Below are 18230 nucleotides of genomic sequence, written 5' to 3' on the forward strand. Positions count from 1 at the left end.
GCTGTTTTTCTAGGCAAGGACTTCGGATTCATTCAGGATCAACCTGATCCACGTTTTTCAGATTCCCATTCGGTTACTACCTATTCAGTAGGAAAACTATGTAAAAATTGGTTGCAACACTCGACCCTTACGTCTGTTAAACGCCATTTATCGTTTTTATCAGGTGACTATTTTATAAAAGGGCCTGCTAGTCCTAGATCAAAAAGATTTATTTATGCCACTTACAACGAAATATGGAAGCTGTCCCAAATTGAAGCTGCTTCACATCGAAGGACAATAGACCAAGCTAATTTAGAAAAAGTGCTTGCTGTTGTTGATAATAGTATTAACACTCTTTCTTCCCGTATTTACACATTGGACAATATTGTTTCATCTGTTGTGGATATTGTTCATGATGAGGTGTCTGTTTTGTATCATGGTCAAAATCAGTTGTGTTCTATTATGCAGTTTGCCTGGACGTTGCAAATTTTTTGAAAATGGGAAAAGTTCCTTGGGATTACATGAACACGTCATCGTTATTTACGCCATTTAACTTGACAGATAGACAACAGTTTATGTCCATGAAAGATTCCACATACACTATGTTACATATTAAAAAATTAGAACCTTTGCCTTTTTCAGTTGCTGAGACTAATTCTGCAGTGTGGCTCATCCATGGGGTAATAACTCTGCCATTTTCCTTGTTTAAATGTAGTTCATGTATGAAACATTATCCCTTGAGCCGCTATGAACCTTTAGGTAGTGCATTTCTTCACGAGGTGTGGTCTTTACCATTCACATACAGATGCTTGCGGGATGACAAAGAGTTGTATCTCACTGGGGAATCATGGGATTCCTCGCCTGATCATTCTCTTGTGTGTAAGAATATACAATTGCACGGCGCATGTAATTTATCGGCGCCTAATCTGGCGAGTATCTTGAAGGGTCATCCAGTACCAGCTATCACACCAACGTTTACCCTGCTAGCAAACGGTAGCTATTTGCTTTTAAATAATGAAGATTACTGTGGCATGCTTGCTGGCATCCCTTACATTGTAACAGTCTCACAGCGTGTGGTTTGCTGTAAAAATGTGCTTTTTCCACCCCCGCATGGGAGGCTCGACATCTCGATTTGGCCTTCCATTCCGACCTTGAAGGCAGAGTTCAACAAATTGATCTGACCGTGAGACCTTCGTCCTTCACGTGGCTAACACCCGTACAGGAGTACATGCGCTTCTTAATACCGATCTCCCACTACAATTTGGGGTGTTAATTCACACTATCTTCAACGCTTCTACCACAACAGTCATTGTCCATTTTTTTTAAAGCTGTGGGCTCTGGCCTTGTGACCTCTTTTCAAACTATATCTGGTGTAATACCATCATTTATTCATTCTATTTCTTCCAGCATCTTCGGTGGCTTGCCACTGTTACTTGCACTAGCCGCTAGAGTACTGCTGTTGATTTGCTTGCTCTGAAATGGATGCTCTTCCTGTGGCACCACACAGCCGGGACCGGCTGCTGCTTTGTAGTCGTATGCTTGAATGCTACGTTACTTTGCCACTGGCTACTCTGAGCGTGGCTTATGGATTATCCTTCCGTTTTGGTTATTTCACTTGCGTGCAACCAGCCTTCCATTGCCTGGAATGTTCGTTCGAATGGGCATTGGATCTTTGCCTCTCCAATATGGTGTCTCCTGCCCCGGATTATGACCTGCTAATGAGTCCTCTAGTGGCGTATGAGCTGGAATGTTCTGGTTTTGGGATTATGGCCTGTGTGGCTGCGCTTGGCGTTTTAGCAGAATGGGATGTCTGTGCAGCTGCACATGATTTCCTATAACAAAGTTTTCTTGAGGAACATGCAAGTTATCCACTGATGCTGCTAGAACCTCCCATTGTTGATGAACATGTATGTTCATTAACTTTTCTGGAATGGAAGTCTACTCTCTTTTCTGACAATATCAATGACTTCCTCTTGTAGGCTGTTGCAACTTACTGCTCATACACCTTAATCCTTAATAGATTTACCTGGATGACTTCCATCATCTGCCGGATATTTTTTGTAATGGTTTTTCTTGTTCACATTTTTCTCTCAAATTGAGTTTTTTTTTTATACACAAATTAGTGCACCATTTGACTCTTTACCCAACTATGACTGCTGCTCTTAATTCTTGCTCACCCTTGAACTCTGTGTTCTATTGAGTTCACTGTCCGTTGGTCCGACCAAGGGGAGGGTGTAGTGAGGAAATGGGGTTAACAGCAGACATTGCTAAGTTAGCATGAGTAGTATACGATTGGCTGCCATTCTGCCGTTTTTGCACACAACACTACAGGGCTCTGTTCTCGTGAAATACTTTGCTGAAGCTGCTTCACATGAGAACTGTCTACCTTTCACATATCCAGCCGGGCACCACGATCTCTGTCTGTACAGCCTGTTCAAGGTCGAATAACAATGTATGCTGTTGATTCACTTTGGTCAGTCCCCTGCACATAGACATAACATGAAGCACAGTGGCCCAACTCGGGTGCTTTTAATATGGCATTACATGCATGAGGAGGCACTTGGAGAAAACCTTTCCAACATAGAAGAGCTGTACTGATCCTGAGATGTAATTCACTGCATCTGTTCTCGTAGGTATGGGGGTCTCGCTGACAAAGCCAAGGTCTTCTATAATTATTCTAAACTTGTTCATGAGCATGGGGGGGTAAAGGGAGCTATAGTCCTGTTTCCACTGTCATTATAATATGATTTCCTCTTGTGCTTTATGGAATTGTATCAATGCTAAATATATTGTTTTTATGTATTTTGCTGCTCGTATTGGCAAGAGTACTGCATCCTAGAGCACGTTAGTGAAAAATAAACATTTTAAATCATACAGTGTCTCGGATTACTCACGTTGTGGAAAAGTATGAGTGTGAACGAAAGAGTGTTCTTGTTTCCCACTATTCCTGAGAGTTTACTATGTCGCATGTTCTAGGTTGCCTAATCATTGGTAGCTTTGTTGTAGTACGGAGAACGAATGAGACACTAATGCTAGTCGGATTGGGGTTCTGGGCACTGAGGTGGTTTTTTTGGTACACAATACACCGAGGTCCTGGTTTCCTGCGCATAGTTCTGTGCATGAGCAGAATCCCTGCAACACCATCGTAGAACAGGAAAGAACTACCCCTCCCATCTTTTTTGACTGATGCTTTTTCAGCTTTTTAATCAAGATTTTTTCGAGACCTTCTCTCTTGGTGCATCAATAATAACTACTAGGAAAGCTAGTTTTAAACCGGGTATCGCCTGTCAAACACATGTCGCTGAAAGATCCGTATTTGGTGTGCCTCTGGTGCTTGGAGCGTGAACACTATGCCAAGACCTGCATCGACAGCCGTACCATGCACTCCAAGGCCTTGAGGGGCGGTCCCGCAAGCTCCTCACCGTGCGAAGGCGCGAAGCTCAAGATCTTGTTCGAGAGAATGTCTCCAAATCTTTAACTGAGCCACTCCAGGCACTACCCCTTCCTTGCCACTTAAAAAAGGATTGCTGTGGATTTCGTGGTCAGCAATGCCTCGTGGCCTTTGCAGTCTTAGTGTCATTTCTTAATTTCTAGCATTTCATCAACCTGTGAACCGAATAAATGCTTATTAACAAATGACATTTAAGTAGATACTGTTGTCCATCTGGCTAGAATCCTGAAATGCACAGCCATGCATGTCTGCATAAAATGACAGCTGAATTTATACCCCTTGCAAATGTGTCAGCAGAGTCTAGCGTGCACCTAATTACTACATTAGATATTAGTACACCCTCACCCACTAATATCCCAACTCTTTCTGTACTCTTCTGGGAGATGTTGTGGGAGATTTCCCCATCTCACTCAGGGAGCCCTGTTGTACTGAAAGAGTAACCCCACTGAGTTAGCAATCCCCCAGTGACTGGCGATCCATACGGCCAACCTTTTCCTTGCTTGTACTTTCTTTATTATGAAATAGGGCATGTTCTGCTGCCTGAGTTGTTGCCCTTTTTCTAGCAGTAGCAACAACTAAGAGTATGTGGAAGAATGTCCACGTACAGTACAGTGGGTCTGAAGGAGATGGTTTGTACTTCCTCTCCACTTGTGGAGTAAATTCCCCTGCTTTCACTGAATCTTTGAAGATCTGTGCAGCTGGTAGTAGCACAGACTTTACCCTAGGAAACGTATTGCACTGATCTTCTGTCTTGTATAAAGTCTACCTAACAGTCATCATCCTCAGGGGTTATGCCTGTTGGATGACACTATGGTAGTTTGTAGTGTCCTGAGGAGAGATATAGTAATCCTACCAAGTGTTGCCATTACTACGGAGGTGGTACATGGGCACCCCATAGCTCACAGCAAGAGAGTATGGGTTTAGACTCCCTGTGCCTGATTGGGTGTGTGTAGACCCTGTGGAAGACATTGGTGGTAGTGAATGGACTGGAGAATGTTGCAGTGGACAAGTCTAAAATTGTGGTGGTGGACTGGTGCCTTTGTGTGTTACAGGTTTCTTATTCCGTGACAATATGATAAGCTCCTCCAAATCAAGCCTTCTCTTTGTAGTGGTGGCGAGTTTTCCAGTTTGGGGGTTAAAAAAGATTATCCTTTGACCAGGACTTGCTGTAACTTCGAGGATGGGGCCTTCCTGTTCCCAACAGTTACCCCTGATGATTTTTTCAGCCCAAACTTGCTTTTGGATGCGGCTGGTTCCTTTGAATCAGTGGATTCTTTCACCTCTGCCTTCTCTTTCGGTGCCAGGGTCTTTCAGCACCCAGGATTTCAACGCCAAAGGCTTTGTTGGCGCCCAGAGGCCTGAATCTGGAGTCTTTGGGTTTCAAGGTTGTTTCCCTCCCGTGCTTGGTCTTTTGGCTGGGAGCCCAATTAGCATGGACGGTTGACTTGTCCTTCCTCAGCCCTGAACACCTCTCTCAGTGCCAACCAGAACTACTTAGTTATAAAGCACCAAGACATGTGTTGTGTAGCCATGGGACTGCCCAGCCGGCTCTTTTGAAGGTGCCAGAGCCATGAACTATAAGGTCCCTAGGGGCCTATTTCGGCATGACAGCCCTGAGTACTCGCAGCCCATGGTGTAGTCTTTGTCCTAAACCGTATGCCCTTCCAGAGTCCATATCAAGGATGCAGAAGGACGCTGACGGCTGTCCTTCTCCATCGCTCTCCTCAGTCTCGAGGTTGGACTCTTCTAAGGCAATGTAATGCGAGCTCAATAAAAGCAGGTCGCCCTCCTTTTCCTCGGTGCAGACTGGATTCCTCTCTCCTGGCAATTGTTCCTCAGCCTCCATCTTATCAGTTATGAGTAAGACATTCATCTCTTCGATACTTTAGAGTCCTTTTTGGCTTAAACTGCAAGCATGTCACACAGTTTTTTCGTTGAGCTCAGGGGAGAGGCGCAGGTTACAGACTGGATGGTGGTCGTTGTATGGATATTTCACATTGCACTGAGGACACTTGCGGAATGGAGTCCGATCCATCACCCCTGACTGCATATTCTCCTCAGGAATGTAAAGCGATTGGACCTACCATGAGGCAGATTCCCTGAGGCACGATCTAGTGAATTTCCTACCACTGGATGTTGAGTTAGCGATGTAGTTGTTTAGACGGAGTAGAATCTGTTGCTTCTTTAAAGAATTTGTTTCGGCTCCTCTGTCATTAGGTGACGAAAAGACATAGAAAATTGGAGCTTTGGCAAAACCGTCCCAGCCCGAGGGTGAAGAAAAACAATCTATCAATAGAGCTGATGACAATGTGCATTGCCATGGAGACTCGAAAGACTTCTTCAAAGAAAAAAAAGTTGCAAATGTCCAAGTCCAACAATGGCTGGCAGGAGTATGCAGAGCATGTGTAACTACAGCCACAAATGCTACAAATGTATATTAAATCCTAAAATATTTTAAAACAACAGCCTTTCTCGTGGTACAGGTCTACAGACTGCAGAGGGCTGAAGACGAAACCAGAGACTGGTGGGGGTTGCAGTACGGTCAAAGGCCACAATATTCTACTTTTGGACAAAGGAGTACTCTTTTACTCTCCTGTGACACAAAACCCACACGCAGTTCATACTTTGACAAATGTAAAAAAGAAAAAGTAGGTCAAAGAGTCATTGGTACTAAGCAGTACAAGGATGTAGCTACCTTCCACGTTGTATTGTTTCATTTTGCTCTTTTGATCTCTAGAGTAGGGTCAATGCTGATTTGCATAGGCTGGGTCCAAATTGAGAGGGGGGGGGGGCACGGTGGGGGGAAAAAAAACATGGATTTGGATCCCGCCCCGAGCGATTGCCAGGGACAGATTAATTTAAGTAATCTATCGATCACCTTGTTGTTTTTGCCATTTCCAAACAAGCATATCCTTTTTGGCCATTTCTTGGGCCATATATTGAATTGATAACATTGTGATTAAGCAAGACTATGACGATACCATGGCAAACAATACTTTAAAGATTACACACAAATTTGGCACCATCCACGTCCATAACATGAACCCAATCTCATTCGAAGATGTATGGTGGGTCTGATCTAATGCGGTCATGATAAATATCACCAAAATAGAAATTATTTAAGTGCCCACTTTTTTAAAGTGATGAAATACAGCAAAATATTAAGCAGCAGATGCTGAAAATACCTTCATAGGTAACCGATCAACAAATATCAACAACTAAACACTATTCAAAATAAAGCTGCTATAGTAATGTGGGAGGTGGAAGTGTTATACATGAATTAGTAACAGCTGAAGACAATTTAACAACTATTCCAACTTAATGATAAAACTCAATTGCAAATATTACAATTCAAGCATTTCTAATGCAATCCAAGATACTATTCTACATGTTCTTCAATCCAAACACAAAGAATGCAGACTTTAGGACAATTCAAATGATGGTTGTATTTCAATAGACAGGCAGTCACTGGAAAAAATGTTCCTTATAACAGATGTTGCTGTTTTCATGTACATATATACTAGGACTGCACTCTTGTTAAGAATGAGCTTCCATAGCACCAGCAGCCTATAACATAGGAGAAATAACTTGCATTGGCTGCAAATGTCATCCAACTGAAGACAACAAACTAGAATATTTTAAATTATATAGTGAAGCCAGTGAACATGCAATTCATTTTATTAAAAAACTCCTAATCGACGCAGTTAGAACCACGTCAAATATAATGTTTGCAATTAACCATTTGAGAGTATAAAAGGTGCAGCATGCAGCCTATACTGCATTCTTTGGAAGAAGGCGCATCGCTGTTTTGGGCAACCTTTAACAATAACCACCAGCGAAAGCTCAACTACTCTTTCAAATCGTAAGTAGTAAAGAAGCTAGAAACGCTCTTGGAAGACTGGGTAAGTTAAACTAACAGACACAATTCTCTTTTTGTGTGCATACAGGAAACATGTGACAATCTAAAAGCAAAGAGCATGGGAACATCTTAAAAGGTGTCAAATTGGTATATTAACCACATCTACAAACAAGGCACTCTGATCAAGACTTACTTCTAGCATCTTTCTCAGAATACTTCAGAACCCTACGGAGCCCCCGCGTCTTGAGACCCTTGCGGGTGAGTAGTTGCGCTAAACAAACCCCTGACTGATTGAACCCAATGTAATAGGAACTGCTACTGCTTAAAATATATATACTGCATGAATCATCTGTTGAATCGTCACGTGTAGCAGATGTTCTTGAGGGTCCAACAGTGTTCAATATATTTATTTTAGCCTATTTTTTTGTATATGTGTTATATGTATTTTATGTCCTTTGTGTTCTGGTTACAACCCGTTTTCTCATGGTCATAAAAAATTAATTAAATGTATATGCATTTTTGAGAATTACTATATTAAAAAAGTATTTTATGATAACCCTTCTGTACAATATATATTATATATAATGTAGCTGCTTTAACAGGAAGCAAACCTGAGAATTCAGGGCTATACATGCAGTCTTTTATTAGTAGAACCAACACTAATTCATGCCTAGGATGAATTGGTGTTGGTTCTCCTTATAAAGGACTGTCTGCATAGCCCAGAGTAAGTGTGTTCGCTTCCTGTTGAAGTGGCTACATTGGAATTAATTATCAGGCCGCTATTTTTTGTTGTTGGTGTGTTCATGAGCCAAACCTTTGGGCACATTGGGTACTCCCGTTTCGTTGCTTGATGTAGACCTTAACATATTTACGATGCTAAAAAGGATTTTTAAAACCCTTTTCCAATATATGACTATGTAAACCACAGGAGGAGAAACAAGTCAAGAGTTTGGATGGAAGTGACGGACCTCATGGGAGAGATTTGGGTTTTAAAGGAGCAAGCAGCCAACTTACAACAAATATATCCTTAATCATAGACATACTACTGAGAATACTTTTGGAAAGCAATGAAGATTATTACAGTAACCGGATATACAGTCTCATGGTTAACAGATTATGGGATAATGGGCACTTAAACCACTGTTTAAGTTTAAATGTGCAAGTGATATATTCCAACTGTCATCACCAATCAAAGAATGTAGATAAACATTATGCAAGGGGTAAAAATAGATAAAACATGGTCATTTGAAATACTTAAAAATTAATTTATAAAAAACGTTGCCTGTGAACTTTGATTTTAAATCAACTTCTTATGGGTTGGACAAAATGTAGAACTGTTAAGTGCTAAACTACAGACGATGGTCGAGAAGGAAATCATACTTACATGCTGTAAGAGGGACAACTCCCAACCATGCAAAGGCCACAAGTGTATAATGAAACCAGTACCGAATTGCCGTACCAATACTGGTAACAAGACCAGCACATATGTCCTGAATTGGAAGCCGGGAAGGCATATCTGGGGAATAAACTTGAAAGAAAAAATATATTTTTAGAAATGTTCCCTATGTGGTGGAAAGACAATTAGAAAAATAATAAGTAGGTCACAACATACAATCTATTCAAAGAACAATGCAATTTTAAAACCACATTTAAGCTGCACAAAAAAGTGTAATTTTCATAGCAGAGAGAAAAAGGTATATTGAGGTAATTTAAGATCGTAATATATATATTTTTTTTTAACCAAGTATCAAGCGATTTGAATGAGTTGCTGAAAATGTGGGGCAATTTGGCCTTTTTTTCTATTGTGAATAGGTATTTACCACTTCCAGTGACTTAAAAGGTGGCAAGAGCATTAATAGGCCTGTAAGAAACACTGTCATGTTAACCAACTTGCTACAATGTCTTAGCTGTGCCCTCGGATGAGACTGGTCTATCTTCGGGAAGGAGAATATTTCTTTCAAAGAGTGAGGTTTTGTGAAGCAAGTTAGTTCTAAAGTATGATGGCTTGTTAACTTTTAGGAGGTGTGGAATAGGAGGATGTGCTAGGAATAATTTGGTTTTAAAGTGCTTAGTCCATATAAAGTTGCAGGTGGTATGGTAGAATAGTAGTAGTTGCTAAATAACAAGTCTAGACTGGTGTAGGAGCCTGGCTTAGTACATGGTGCACACTTATCTAAGTGAAGAACCTTGCACTAATCCAGACAACCCTTATGGTGATTTTAGTGGTCTTAAACAACCATAGAAAGCTCTATAAGTGGTAGCTGTGGAGAGCAGCCTTCAGGCTTAGTCTAGAAGGAGTGTTAAGCAGCTTGTTTCACCAGAACTAATCATATAGTGTAGGTTAATATATACATACTCCCTAACACATTGGTATATATCCTAACCAGATATACCAACACAATTCACACAATATTTCAAATGTAAACAGGTAAGTAAGTACAACTATATAGTGATCTCCAGGGCGAGACCAAACCATACACTAAAAAAGTGAAATGCAAACTGCGAGCAAGGTTGGGACTTGAATCAGAAACCTCAGAAGAGCCAGGGACCCAAGAAACCATTTAAGGTAAATATCCAGGAACCCAACGGAGGCTGTGTGCAGAGTGGAAGACAGAAGTTTGGAGTCACCCCGCCCGTGGATACCCTAGAAACCAAGATACCAGGGATACATAGGTGCGAAGTGACGTCAGAAACCGCTGTAGACGACAATAGAGGACTTCAGTGAAGATGCCGCTGGCGAAGAAGGTGAAAGAGTCCGGTGGAATTCAAGGATGGATTCTTGAAGAGGAGTACCTGCAAGCAGAGAGGACAGAGTCTATGCCACTCAGCAGTGACCAGGAGACACGGAAGACCAATGACCACTGATGACTGAAGATGCAGGAGTGATGACGGTGACCTTGTCGCTGCAGCTGTGAGGACCAGGCAACACTGTGGAAGGCCAAGAGCCATTCACGAGCTGTCCCATGTCGGACATCAAGAACCAGGGTGTCGGTGACCAGCAGGAGTACCAACAAGCCTTGGCAGCAGCAACAGGCATGGTAAACTGAAAAGGAGCTAGTGTTGGGACGAGCAAGGTCTAGGGGACTCATTAAATCCAGGAGAATCAGAGCAGGCCCCAAGCAAGCAGGTGAGGTCACTGAAGCCAACGAAGACCTTCAAGAGGACCCACAGGCTGAAGGCACAGGAGTCGCAAGAGGACCTCGAGCAGCTCACCAAAGATGCAGGCCCATGGTGCAGAGGATGCGGTGAGGACGAAGATCTTGGCAGGAAGCTGGAGCTTCTTGTAGCCCAATGTACCTCTGGAGGACAGTCGACAAGCCTTGGCAACGGCAAGTCAACGCACTGTACAAGGGTTCTGTTCCAGCGGTTTTGACGAAGGATACTGGCCTCAAACTTGCTGAGGAGACAGTGAAGGCCTCGAGGGAGTTGCAGAACCACTACCTGTGTTGCTGAGCCTTTCGCAGTCTGTAGGACGTCAGGAGCAGCAGACTGAACAGCTTGGTTGCAGTGCCTGCAGATGCAGGGAAGAGACTCCTTCACTCCACCGGAGATTACTTCGGGTTTCTTTGATGCCCATAGGCCTGACGAAGAACCTGGAAGATGCACAGGCAGACAGCACAGAAGACTGGTAGGACGACGAGACCAGGAGCAGCAGGAGTCTTCCTTGATGCTGTCTCAGTTCCAGGCAATGTCCAACGAAGTCCAAGGTGCCCAGACTGTTGAAGTGGTTTTGGATTTGAATCTTGTTCCACGAAGAATCTGAAGAGCCACCCACAGGTAAGCCCTTAAGTACCCTAGGGAAAGGGATGGAACAATTCAAGGATCCCTCCCAGAGGGAGGGCTGGACATAGGGGAGTATACTGCCATATCCTTTGTCCAGTTTTGCGCCCGAGCAGCAGCCAATAACTCCTGAACTGGCTCGAATTGGAGTATGCAAGGGGGCACCAAATGTGCCCTTCAAAGCAGTCTTGTGGCGCTGGCCACTGACCCCACCCCAGCCCAATACACTAGGTCCTGTCTGGGAGGTGGTCAGACTTCCCTAGGACAGGAAACCTATTTTTCTACCTTTCCCTGCTCGAGCTCAGCTCAGCAGCAGGAGGGCAGAATTGTGTCTGTGGTCGGCAGCAGCACTAGCTGGCTGTTAGACACTGGTACCGGGAATACAGGGGTGCTCCCTAGGGGATTCCCCCAGTACAAGGGATCGTACATCCACCACTTAAATCAGTGTTGGGGTAGGATTCCAACATGTCGGATACCAAACGTGACCAGTTTTGGTGCAGCCACTATATAGTTAGACATCTCGTGTCTACTTACTTGATGTCCACTCAATGTATTAAATGGCTGACCGCATACAAAGTTTGGAGAATCGACTCCGGGGATTGTAGGGGGGTTTCCTGCTCATGCAGGGCACCCTCACACATATAACCTAGCACCTTGCCTTCAGGATTGAAAGGCCTGGCATAGGGGTGACTTATAGGTTTTAAGTGAAGTAACCTACCTGTGACAGGAAACCTATGGTTCTACTTTCCCCTGCTCGACCTTAGCTCAGCAGCAGGAGGGCAGAATCAGGTCTGGGGTCCGCAGCAGCACTAGCTTGCTGGCAGAACCTGAAAGGCTGTTACCGGGAGTACTGTGGGTTTCCAGCAGAAGCCTCCCGGGCATGGAATCTTACTCCAGCACCGGTAACACCATTAGGGTATGATTCCAACATGTTTGATACAAAACATGCCCAGATTCGGCACAGCCACTAAGTTAGCCATCGCGCAATGACGGATGGCCACTATATGTATCAAAGTGGATGGCCGCACTTACAAAGCGTGGAGAATCAACTCCCGGGTTTGTAGGGGTGTCCTGCTGATGCAGGGGTACTATCACACTTGTAGCCAAGCACCCTGCCCTCAGGACTGAAGAGCCTGCCAAAGGGTTTTAAAAAAAAACGTTTTTAAGTGCAGTAACCTCAGATATGAGGAAACATATCTTTCATAAGTGGTTCTAGCACCACCTTACACAGGCTTCAATGTCAGGTCTGTAGACAGTTTGAGTGGTCTCTCATGGGTGGCACATTACATGCTGCAGCCCATGGGAGACCCCTGGTGTACCTATACCCTCAGTACCTTAGTACCATATCCCAGGGACTTAAAAGAGTACACCAGTAGCCAATTGTGGATGTACAGAAGTACTTACTATGTCAATTTAAGGGGAAAGCCCAGGACCGGGGTCTGATTAGCAGGATCCCAGTCAGACTAGTTAAAAAAAACATACTGACATACAGTATATATTTTTTTAACTACTCTGACTGGGATCCTGCTAATCAGACCCCAAAGTGTGGGGGTAACCATGAAAGCAGATCCTACTTTCCTACAAGGGCACATCACCTTTAGTCTACACGTCTTGCTGGAGGAGCGGAGGGTCTGACAGGTGCCTAGATACAACTGCTGCTCAGAGAGGAGTAAGGTGAGTGTCTAGTCCTGCTGGAGAAAAGACTGCCCAGGAAGAGAAGTTCAGCATGTTTCTGGCTTGAGGAGCACCCAGAAGAAGCGGACTGCAAGAGGGAGCCAGGAGAGACGAGTTTTGTGAGAGGCCTCCAAAGTGGTTCCCATTGTGAACTTTCAAGAGCGAAGAATAAATATGTCAACCGTCATGTGCCCAAGAGACTGATGCTGTGACTGCCCAGCGTCGGAGCTGAAGGTCCCACGTCACGAGCAATGCAGAAACCTTCATCTGTCTGGAGGCCCTCACTGCCAAAGATGCACAGTCGCTGAAGACCCAGCCCAGAGGCTGCACATGGCATAAAAGAGCTCCCGTCAGCACCCAGTCTAGGAGACTGCAACTGCTTAAGAGGAGTGCCCGCCATGCAGGACTACTGTGCTGATCTTGCTTAGGGGCTTGTATTCTGAGAGAAGTTGCCGCCTCTGCCCCCACATCAACGAATCCGCTGCTGCAGGAGAAAGAGTATGGAACACATGGGCCAGCACAACCAGAGCAGCACTTGCAACAAGTCGATAAAAGTAGGGCCAAGCTGTGAACAGAATGAAAGCCTGAGAATGCAGAGACATTTGCAGTACGAGCTGAACACTTAACTGGATGAATTCAAGTCAGCGAAAGAAGTTGAAAAGATTTACACATCGAGTCAGTGGAGTAATCCCGATCAAACCGAACCTGTACCTTATTAATCCTTACACCTAGTCTAAATACTGGGGACTGTAGATATTAGAGAATTCCTACAATGGGAAAAGGGTACAAGAGGAGTGTAGCATCCAACTGAGGACTGTAGATAACATTACCATCTTATGCCTGCAAACTCTATTGAAATGTGTATTTTTCGTTTTGCTATGAGATGAAAGTACTTTCTCTTAACTAAAAGATAAGCACTGGATGGACAATACATTATGGCCTCTGTTGGTTGACTGTTGAGTTCTGAGCTTCTCCCCCACCCCTCCACTATGTCCCTAAAAAGCATTGGACTCTTCGTCCTCTCTATTATTAAAGTTAAGTGTGGGAAGAGTCTACCTGGTGGAGTTTGCGGAGCCAAAGTAGGATGGACCACTGGAAATCAGTGCCAAATTACCTCAACCGTGGTGGTCCCAGCAACCCCGGTCTGTCCTGAGGCCCTGGAACAGTCTGACGTTATCACATAAGGATTTAAAGTGCAATATACTAATCTGGATGGTGGTTACAGCATTTGTGATCAGCATTTAATGTTTGCAGCATTAAGGATTACACAGCATACAATGCATTTCAAAACCTACATTACAGGTAGAAATTATTTTCTCACCAAAAACAATAATACAAACAAATTAAAATGTCCTACCCTTTTATCAATGTAGCTTATGAATTTGTAAACTAATAATGTAAGCATTAAGTAGATGACAGTAAACAATAAGCACTTACTTGGTGTAAAAGCAAATCTGTGCTTGCATAATTCACAATATTCTTTCCTGCTGTGTTTGAGCCATTGAACTAAGCTGAAATAAAATATATTTATATAAAAAGTATGCACACACACAAAAAGGCACTTGACAATGGCTAAGTACTATAACGACTACATGAAATTCTGGTAAGATTCCAGAGGCATGTCCTAAGCGTATACACAATGCATATACATAACTAAGAAACAAATATTAAACTCAATTCTTAATTTATCGTAGTAATGGTATTCGATCACAAGCTGTTAAATCATTACAGAAAGCAAAGGCAGCATGCAAAAAAGAACACTTACTAGTGTTGCTTATTGACTACAAGTTTTTTAGTGCATCGTATTATAAAAATGAACTTGCTACTTCCAGAAATGCAAGACACGCAGGGCTCAATTCCTTTACCTAGCAGTTGTGATTCACAGCGCATTAGTATATATATATATTTTTTAGCTTTAAAAATGTTTTAGCAGTAGACATTCTCTATATTTTTATTTTGACGTAACGAGGAGGCGCCATACGCGAGTCGAACACTAAGGAATAGCCTCTTCTCTTTGCATACTTTTGATAGTGTTTTTCTATATGTCGCACTTTCATACTCTGTTTCGTTTTCCCCTAAAATGTATTAAAAACACAGTTGGAATTTCAATGGTTTTGTACGCTTGTAATAGCCGTCTGTGCTCGCAAGGAATTAAGTGAAACAACAGATTTGAGCATATTGTGTTTATCAAAACTTCATCTGTGCCCTGAAACTAGCTATTTCACAGACACTGTGTGCGGAAAAACTGCAATTAGTGTAGAGATTTCTGTTTTAGGCCCAATTTCTCGAATGCCGTGGTAGACATTCTCTAAAGGAAAATCAAGAAGTCACCTGGACAACAACTCGCTGCAGAAAGTAGTGTTAATCAAGCAGATGGATAACTGGGCACTTGTGGAGACAAGACTCAAAGGCAATATCTGTACACGCAAATAAAGATTCCACCCTACAGGTTTTTAGTTTGTTGCAACTTGGGAAAAACACGTGCTAGAACTAATAACTTCCCCACTATGGGATGTACAAGTCAAACACCTAGGAGGGGATTCTTCTACCAATAATAAACTAGTAAACTCTTTAAAATCCTACTTCATTAAAATGGTGTGGGTTGCTTGCAGCAAGCATGTTGGTTGCACTTCTGAGCTATTAGAGCTGGTCCAACTCCACAGCCCACGGACACACTTAAAGGGTTTCAGTACTGGTATGTGACTAAACATTGTAGTACTTCAGAGGACACATCATGACAGCCAAACAGAGCAAATGTGATGAAGTCGTTTTAACTCCCGTTACAAATAGAAACAACGGACAACATTGGCAATATGACAGAAGGAGAGTTTGTGAAAAGGCAGAAATAGCTGTTGCTATGGAGATCATCAAGAAGGAAGAAAAAAATCCAGTGTTATGGGATTCTGACCAATTAAGATGGGTAATGTAGCAATTGGACTGATGTGCTGAAGGAAATCAGTGGTATCCAAAAGAATCCATATTTAATCCAAACATTCTTCATCTCCCCCCAGAAAGATGTAGTAGTACAAATATAATAAATATAACATATACATAATTTAATTAATGAGGCGCTTTAAAATACAAAGATAAAAAGAATAAACCAATTCACCAAACATCATAATTTTGAAGTACTAATTCACTTTATAGAAGAATATTCAATTAAACAGCAAGTTTAGCAAATTAACCATTTGATTTCCAGATGGGTCTTAAATGACGCTGACCACCATCGTTATGTATAATTGCAAAACACATATCACATAAATCAATACTACATTCCCTAATTATAGGTGGGGTTTTTGGAGCCATAATTTTGTAATTTGCATTCAAGAAAGTATTATTGCCGCAAAGACAATGTCCTCAAATTTATGTGGGATTGACTCAGATGAACATATCAGTTTTGGAGAAGAATTGTTATTTTATAAGTCTGCTAAATTCCCTGGAACATATCATGACCATAAGCCTGAATTGCTTTGCATGTTACAAAAATGTGTATGACTCAGTGGCTGAAGTTTTACATTGGAAACAATTGACAACCAATCAACAGCCCCAGCAGGACAGCCTTTTTGGAATAAAGAATATATCTTGTATAAATTTGTAATGGTGTATTTTAAGTCTAGATATGTTTAAGAATGTATAGCTGCGTACTATGGTTGGTTTTATCTGCAGACTTAATAAATTGAACAAGTCTGCTAGACCATTGGTTTAGCTAAATGTGATAAATTATGGGGACTTTTCTCATTGAGGAAGCAATAGATTTTACCTAAAACTCCGTTATGTCTGGTGGTGGCTAGATTTTTTTATATATTGAATTGGTTCCCGGCTTATAGATTTTGTTATTAGATATTCTAGTATTTGTAGATATTTAAAAAAATACAGAGCGAGCGATGGAGTTTACGGAAGTCTGTTCCATTTTGGCAATCTCTAAATCACGGTAGTCATCATTTCTCCAAGGTTTTGTTTAAAAACGTCTGTTATATGTGTTGAGATTTTGACCCCCAAATTTATGGCTGCTGTCATAACACAGATCACTCTTGGCCGGTTTCCCACTGAATAAAATATGTGTTTTATTTACATTCAGGAATACTCTGCAATTTGTATGAACCTCCTTGCCTCTTGTTCCATCGCCACCATTGCCGATATGGGATTCGAAGGAAAAAATTCCAGATCATCGGCATATGCTTTGATCTGATGGGTGGCTCCGTTGAGACTAATAGGAGGAATAACCCCGGACTATTTCACTATTTTAAAGATAAAGAAAAAAAAGTTGCGGCGATAATGGGCATCCCTGTAGGGTCCCTTGCATGTAAAACAACTTTTTGGACAATGTGCCCAAACAACCAACCCTTGTAAAAGATTTTTGTACGTAGTTTGTATGCATTTAATTATCACTGAGTCTAGCTCAATGTTGTTTAGCAAGCATCACAGGAACTGCCAAGAGACCCTGCCAAATGCATTTTCAGCATACAACAGGATCATCCCAGCACAGCAGGTACCTTTTCTACTGATGCAATCTCGAGATTGGTAGGTTTGTATGGGATGTAGAATGCCACTGTGAAACAAAGTCGTGCATAGGCTCTACCCAGTTCTTTATCCAAGGCGAGATTCTGATAGCAATAACTTGTGTATGTTTTAGAATCCGAAAGTATTAACAATATGGGTTGATAGGACCCCAACCCCAAAAGGGGGTATTATTAAATCATATTGAACTAACTTGAAAAGCTGTAAAATAGATGTTAGACTTGGGGTTCTCTAGTTGGCACAGGTATGCACTTGTGACAAATAGGGACCCTCACCTCTAGTCAGGGTAAGGGGGTACACTCCTAAAATAACCCCTGCTCACCCCCTTGGTAGCTTGGCATGAGCAGACAGGCTTACTACAGAGGCAGTGTGTAAAGCATTTGTGAACACATACAGTAATCAAGTGACAACACTACAGATGGACACCACACAAGTTTTATATACAAAATAAGTATTTTTTATTTAGATTTACCACAAGACCATAAACAACAAAAATCCACAATACTGTTACTTAAAAATGGTAGTTTTAGCTTAGTTCTCTTTATTTCTTAAATGCGACACTTTTAGTTCAATGTACCTTTAGATGCGACACGCAGGCAACGAAAGTGTTGCAACGATGTTGAAGCGAAGAAAGTTTGGTGCAAAGAAACAAAGACGTGAAGATCTTTCTGATGCGGCCCGCTTCTCCGATGTTGCGAGAGATCTCGGCTCGATGCGTCAGTGATGCGACGACAGCAGCTTTGGTGGCGGCACTCTTCTCGAGCGATGCGAGACGCTTTCGCTCGATGCGACAGTTACAGCGGCGACACCCTTGTTCAGAGATGCGACGGCAGCAGCTCCGACGGCGACACGCTTCTCGGTGGATGCAAGGCGCTTTTCTTGATGCGGTGCAATGCGACAGCTACAGCGGCGTCATCCAAGATGCGATGGCAGCGGCTGCGATGGCGACACGCTTCTCCCTCGATGCGA

General features: G+C 42.5%; 1 protein-coding gene across 1 annotated transcript in view; it reads right to left on the bottom strand.

The window, feature by feature from the left end:
- The window catches only part of MARCHF6 (membrane associated ring-CH-type finger 6), a 1340093-nt gene that overhangs the window by 1236392 nt on the left and 85471 nt on the right, over window positions 1-18230 (bottom strand). Inside the window, exons 3-4 of the mRNA XM_085606770.1 lie at window positions 14181-14254; window positions 8674-8817 (exon numbers count right to left, since the gene is read on the bottom strand). Coding sequence (XP_085462896.1) covers window positions 8674-8817; window positions 14181-14254 — 218 coding nt within the window. The remainder of the gene's footprint in view (window positions 1-8673; window positions 8818-14180; window positions 14255-18230) is intronic.

This window comes from Triturus cristatus, chromosome 5_2 (assembly GCF_964204655.1).
Source record: "Triturus cristatus chromosome 5_2, aTriCri1.1, whole genome shotgun sequence".
Classification (NCBI taxonomy): Eukaryota; Metazoa; Chordata; class Amphibia; order Caudata; family Salamandridae; genus Triturus; species Triturus cristatus.